This window comes from Mchenga conophoros, linkage group LG12 (assembly GCF_057382185.1).
Source record: "Mchenga conophoros isolate Kocher_MC1m ecotype Shallow Benthic linkage group LG12, M_conophoros_male_GT1.1, whole genome shotgun sequence".
NCBI classification, from domain to species: Eukaryota; Metazoa; Chordata; class Actinopteri; order Cichliformes; family Cichlidae; genus Mchenga; species Mchenga conophoros.
This window is the reverse complement of record NC_140537.1, coordinates 1,317,450-1,323,946: the sequence shown is the minus strand read 5'-3', so window position 1 is coordinate 1,323,946 and position 6,497 is coordinate 1,317,450. Positions and strand designations below refer to the sequence as shown.

Here is a 6,497-nt window from a genome sequence, read left to right as displayed (position 1 = left end):
GTATGAGTGTGTAGACTTATAATAAACAATGCATGATAATAATGCTGGTTAATAAACTTCCCAACTAGACACATAACGATGAACTGTTGAGTGCAACTTTTATTTCTGTGCTGAGGTATTTAATCTTCATGCGACTACTCTTTAAAAACGATGAAAGAAGCCTGTGTAAACAAACATAACCAGTTAATATAAAAACCAGTTAATCTGACACACCGGAAGTCGTTTCGTGTTGGCGCGTGCACTGTGCTGGAGGTTTCAGACGCGGTTGGTCGCTGCTGGGCGAAAAGCTGTTTTTGGACTTTCTAATGTGTATTTTTACTTTCTTTTTTCCGTCTCCGCTTTAACTTCGCAGGTTTCGCTCTGAAACTATAGTTTCATTAAAACGGATCTTCATCCGGGTCGGAGCAGACGCAAAAGCTTACCTTTGTCTCAGGTTCGCAGGTAAGAGGAAGTCATTCAGAAAACAGCATAAATTTCAACATTTTAAAAACACTTCATATCTTTAATGCACGTTGTTTCTGTCACATGTCGTCTAATAATCATTTGTATTCTTTTGCTTTGTGTGTTTAGTCTCTGCTGTATGATAGTTTTGTTAGCCTCCACTTAAAGTAATGTAGTCAAGCTAGCTCCCACGTGCTGCAGCAGAGAAGTGATTTCAAAATAAAAGCGGCGAGCTGGCCAGCGTGATTTCAAGATGAGCAACGAAAAAGATGAGATACAGACTCATGCATAAATACAACAAAGGAATATAAATGTATGCAAAGGTAATAATTAGAAAGTAGCATTGATGCACATAATAAATTGGAGAATAAGACTGTGTATTAACATTAAAAACAGTCAAGTAGTGGTTTCTGAGTTCAGCGTGGACGTGGCTGGAGAGTAAAAACTGTTCAGGAGTTGTCCTGTGTGAGTTAGGTCGTTTGGAGGTGTGGCCCCTGATTGACCTGAGGTGCGTCTGGAGGGCAGGGGGTCAAACAGGTGGTGAGTGGGATGTGAGGGGTCACCTGTAACAGCCCTAGTTTTCCTGAGACAGGAGGAGCTGATGATGACCTCGAGTGGTAGCAGCGGGCAGCCATTGATTTTGGTCAGTGTTAATGAGCCTCTGCGCAGCCTCCTTGTTCTCTTTTGGCCCCTGTGTACCAACACCAGGCAGGAGGAGAGCACGCTCTCCACTGAGGAGTGGTGGAAGGCCAGCAGCTCCTGGTCCAAGTTTTTCTTCCTCAGGACACGGAGGAAGTGCAACTGAGGTTGGTGGCGACGTAGGTGCCCGAGAAACCTGAAGGTGGAGACAGTTTCCACCTGTTTTCCATTTTTAATGAGAGGGAGTGGACTCGTCTGTGCCTCCTGAAGTCCATGATGAGTTCTTTGGTTGGATGTTCAGTTTCAGGTGGTTTTCTGAGCAGCAGCAGGACAAATTCTCTACCTCTGCCCTGCACACTGTCTGATGTCTGTTAGAGATGAGACCAGCCACGGTGGTATCATCGGTATACTTAATGATGACGGTGGTCGGGTGGGTTGGAGACTGGGGCCGGTTGGTGAGGAGGTCTTTGGCCCAGGGGAAGGTGGCAGAGGGGATGTTCTGGTGGTCCAGTTCGTTGATTTTTGGGATTTTTGTGTTAAACGCTAAACTGTAGTCGACGAGGAGCATCCTCACGGAGCTCTTCCTGTTCTCCAGATGGCTCAGTGCTCTGTGGAGGCTGATGGTGATGGTATCCTCTGTAGGCTGGTTTGCTTTGTAAGCAGACTGGTGGGTATCGAGACAGGAGTGGAGGCTGAAAGCCTTTATTGTCATTATACGCAGTATAACAAGATTAAAAAGCAGCTCCATAAAAGTGCACATATGCTAGCACATTATAAGAAAGCCTATAATAAAATAACCATAAGAATAATATAAATACACAGCACAAGAGTGACAGAGTTTGAGCACCGACAGTTTAAAACAGACATGAGTTCAGAGATATTTCAGTGCAGATTACTTTGGTGCAAGGTTGAGTTTGGTGATAGCTTTGGGGAAGAAGCTGTTCCTGAGTCTGTTCTGGCCCACATGGATCTGAAGCGCCTGCCAGAGGGCAGTAGGTTAAAAAGATGGTAGCCGGGGTGGGTAAGGAGGGCAGGGTGTTTCTGGCCCTGCTGAGACAACGGGAGTTATAGACGGCAGACGAGGAGGGCTGTGGGCAGTGGATGATTCTTTGTGCTGTGTTCACCACCCTCTGCAGTCTCGTCCTGTCTGCCTCCGTGCAGCTGGCGTGCTGCACTGTCACTGCATAGGTCAGCAGGCCCTCGATGGTGGATCTGTAGAAGGTCACCAGCAGTGTTTAGTTGCTCCTTCCTGAGGAAGTGTAGCTGCTGCTGGGTCTTCTTGCCTCCACTTGCTCTACACATTCACCGTTTATGTGCAGGGCGGCACAGCCTGAAGTCCAGGATGAGTTCCTTGGTCTTGGTGATGTTAAGTGCCAGGGGTCTGTAGGTAGTCTGTGATGTGCTGAGACACTGAAGTAAAGATGCCACTGAAGGCTGTGAGGTGGGAGTTGGTATATTCTCATTAACTATAGCTGCCTTTCCCAGCAGCAGGTTGGTTTTTCTAGTCCATGCTAGTTCCACTTCTTTGCCACTGATGTGCACTGGTGTGTACATCCTTCTTTCTCCTGAAGCAGATGATCACTTCCTTTGTTGTCTTCATATTGAGTGGAAGGTTATTGTCTTTAAATCACACTGCAGCTGTGTTGCACTTCCTCCCTGTAGGCAGATCAGCCTCACCACCGATGTGTCATCAGCAAATCTGACCGTGACACTGGTGTTATGTGATGGGGTGCAGTCATGTGTGTACAGGAAAGGGCTTAACAACAACCTTGTGGGGCTCCAGTGTTAGAGCGGGGGCGTGATTGGTGCTCATCCAGACTGTTAGTCAGGAAGTGCTTCATCCAGAGGCAGATGTTGGTCTGTTTGCCCAAGTTGGACATTTTGAAGAAGCCTGCTGTACAGGGTGGTGTTAGCAGCACACGCAGCAGCCATGCACATGTCCCTGGCTGTTCGATTGCACTGCAGTTTCCATTTTAAGCTATAAATGCTGACAGATTTTGCCTCAAAGTTAATGCGGTGCTGCAGTCACAGGGTGATCTACCAACAGTAATAATAATTTACTGACAAAGATGCAGCAGGTTCACTTCAGTGATAACCAGCTTTCTGCCAAGAGGAAGAATGATCAGCTCGAAAATCAGCAGAGTGATGTCAGCCTTTCCAGAATAATCCGGTGCAAGCTCAGGTTCCTGCTTCCCTGTGAAACAGCAGGGCAGTGTGTACAGATGAGAGGACGGTGAAGGAAGATGTTTCTTATAGATACAGATACAAATCTGTGTGCACTGTGCAAAGGGCTCCGAGGATTAAGACACAGATGCCGTATTTATCCAGAGAGAGCAGCGCAGATCTCCTTTTGAAAGTCATTCCTGATCAATCCTAACACTGTTGTTTTCTGTATGTATCATGTTGCTTTCTTCATCCACCCTGACACTGCAGTGTCACGTTTGTCTGCATGTGTTTGATGTTCACATTCAGTGTAGGTGGCAGCATTTGTGTCTGTGCTGTATGTGGAATGGAGACTTTGAAAAAGCACTTCATCATAGGCACAACTATAACCATCTACTATAGTGCTGTTCGATATAACGATGTATATCAGATGACGATATAAAAACATCTATCGTTTCATTTTACGCTATCGTTTGTTTCGTGGTGTCGCAAAATAAACTGTTTACGGTAATATTTGTTCATGGTTATGATGTCGCTGTAGTGGTTATATTAATAAAGTTCTCTCTTTCTCTTATATTTAATATAACCACACTACAGACGGACAAGCGCCTGTTTTTATGCGTTGTCGTTAGCAACAACGACGGTAACACCATGGTGTGTCCGCTTGTTTATGTTCCACATAAACTTTTCACAATAAAGCTCAAGATCCTGTTGAGACTTTTCAAAATAAACTGAATCACGTGAAAGAGCAGATTATTTACGGGTGAGAAGTAGAAAAGAGCCGCCAGGTGCTAAAAAATAAACCTTAGACTCAAACGTTAGAACAGGCTTCTCCCCGCAGCACGCCGTGTAATAAATACTCACAAAGAAAACGGCGCCGTTACAACTTATGTCTAAAGATGTGTAGTTTCATGCATCGGTTAAAACACTCGACTCCAGCTACACGACACGCAGCTGGAAACACTTCATGCAAGTCGAGCTGCCCGAGATTCACAGAACTTACAGAAAATGTTACATTTATGTGATTTATATGGTTATCGGACGATAGATGTCTTATATCGGGATATGAGATTTTCGTCATATCGCACAGCCCTAATCTACTATACACTTAAAAAATGAAGCAACATGTTGAAACACATCAGATCTCGATGGGTCTTGATGTCACTCATGTGCTTGTATGTATGGCTGATACGGTCCAGGCGTGCTCTTAATGAGATGATGGATGGTGTCCTGGGGCTCTGCTCCCAGAGCTGGACCAAGGCATCACCCAGCTCCTGAACAGTCTGAGGTGCAACCTGGTGGATAAACTGAAACATAAAGTTCCCGAGGTGTTCTGTTGGATTTAGGTCTGGCAGCCACAGAGGCCAGTCAATGGGTTCAATTCCTTGATCCTCTAGGACATTGGTGTCCAACTCCAGGCCTGGAGGGCCGGTGTCCTGCAGGTTTTAGATGCGTCCTTGATCCAACACAGCTGATTTAAATGGCTAAATTACCTCCTCAACATGTCCTGAAGTTCTCCAGAGGCCTGGTAACGAACTAATCATGTGATTTAGGTGCGTTGACCCAGAGTGAGATCAGGACACCGGCCCTCCAGGCCTGAGTTGGACACCCCTGCTCTAGGAACTGCCTGGATACTTGAGGTTGACCATCGTCGTGCACCAAGAGGAACCCTCGACCCACTTCATCAGTGCACCTTGGACAGCAGGTCCAAGGAGTTCATCCCGATACCTAATGACAGTCAGGGTGCTAGTGGCTAGCCTGTAGAGGTCTGTGTCCCTCCGTGGACATATCCCCAGGCCATCACTGACCCACTGCCAAACCAGTCATAGTAAACGATGTTACAGGCAGCATAAAGTGGCTCCTCCTTCCACGTCTGTCTCTTACTTTCAGCTGTAGTTACACCCATTACTGTAACAAGTGCAGTGTGTTACTTTGCAACAACTGTCCGTGTTATCCTCACGTTATTGAACAGAAAACGAGGCTGCATTTCATGTTCCTGGAGCTTCTTATCAACAGTGTCGTGCATTTTAATGTTATATTATAATGATTACATGTACCTCATTTACAATGAAACAAGGAAAAATGCAAATAAAAAATTTCTACACATTCAGGCAAAAATCATAAAAATTCCATCCAGACTTCTGTACTTGGTGTACGTAGGAATATCTAAGGACTGGCTACTTGTCTATACGCAGTATTTAAATACTTGTGTTGACCACCTGTGATGAAACCAGTATGTGGCCTGTGTCCAGTTTAGCTGGGACCTTTTTCAGATGGAGGAGCTCAGTGAGGACTGCAGCCTGAAGGATGACATGGTGGATGGGGACCTGGGTGATGGGATAGGAGTCACAACAGCACTCAGCTCCACTAGGATGAAGAGTGACAGAGTGAGCGGTCGCTCAGAGAGTCGGCTGCTCAGGACAGACCCGCTGCAGTGCAGCAGTCGAGCAGGAGAGGCCGTCTGGACTCCTACAATAAAAACTGCAGAGACACAGCAGAGAGCCCAGCGGGAGCTGTCATACTTTGGTAACACTTTCTAACATGTGTTTCTTACTGTTGTACAGAAGACACCAAAGAATATACACCATATCAGCACATTTCACCATTTTTAATTATAACTGGATTTTTTCAGTTGGACGTGAAGAAGCTTTTTGGATCAGCAATGAAATGTCTTCAAAGAACATCTGAAATCTACTCATTCACTCAACTTAGCAGTTAAACATCCTGTCCCTGTGACTCACATCTCTGGCTTTTTAGAAATATTTTACATAGTGTTTCAAATGTTATCATACGACACTAGTTACACAGCTACGCTAGCTAGTTTGGGTTCTGCAGCCTCTGCTCAGTTTGAACGTCTTTGACTACACTGACAATGTTGTCTTGATAAAAGAGCGTCTTCTGTGACTGTATAGGCTCACTCGTGGACCTGTCTAAAGACGAACTCAAGGAAAGACTACAGGAAGCAACTAAGGTAGGACAAAAGTAGAGCTAATGTAACTAATGTTGTCAACTTGATTGTAGCCTGGAAACTAACAAGTGCTGCTTCTTTGTTGGCAGATGATAGATGGACTATGCTGTGAGCTTGATGTAGCACACCGTTACTTTGAAGGAAAATATGAAGCTCTGAAGATTCTGCAAGGCAAGGTAGAGCAGCACATTACAGCTTATAGTAGCTAGCTTAACTTCTTTGGACTCTATTAACAATACTTTTAGGACTTTTGCAAGACATTACGCCAGATTGAACCAAGTTTTAA

General features: G+C 45.2%; 1 protein-coding gene across 2 annotated transcripts in view; it reads left to right on the top strand.

The window, feature by feature from the left end:
* Positions 1-254: 254 nt before the first annotated feature.
* Positions 255-6,497, top strand: part of ccdc125 (coiled-coil domain containing 125) — a 28,076-nt gene continuing 21,833 nt past the window's right edge. Inside the window, exons 1-4 of one of the 2 annotated variants that reach the window (XM_085293229.1) lie at positions 255-441; positions 5,501-5,769; positions 6,156-6,214; positions 6,301-6,387. In XM_085293229.1, coding sequence (XP_085149355.1) covers positions 5,517-5,769; positions 6,156-6,214; positions 6,301-6,387 — 399 coding nt within the window. In that variant the 5' untranslated portion in view covers positions 255-441; positions 5,501-5,516. Of the gene's footprint in view, positions 442-5,495; positions 5,770-6,155; positions 6,215-6,300; positions 6,388-6,497 lie in introns of both variants that reach the window. The other variant, XM_085293228.1, reaches the window with a different exon arrangement.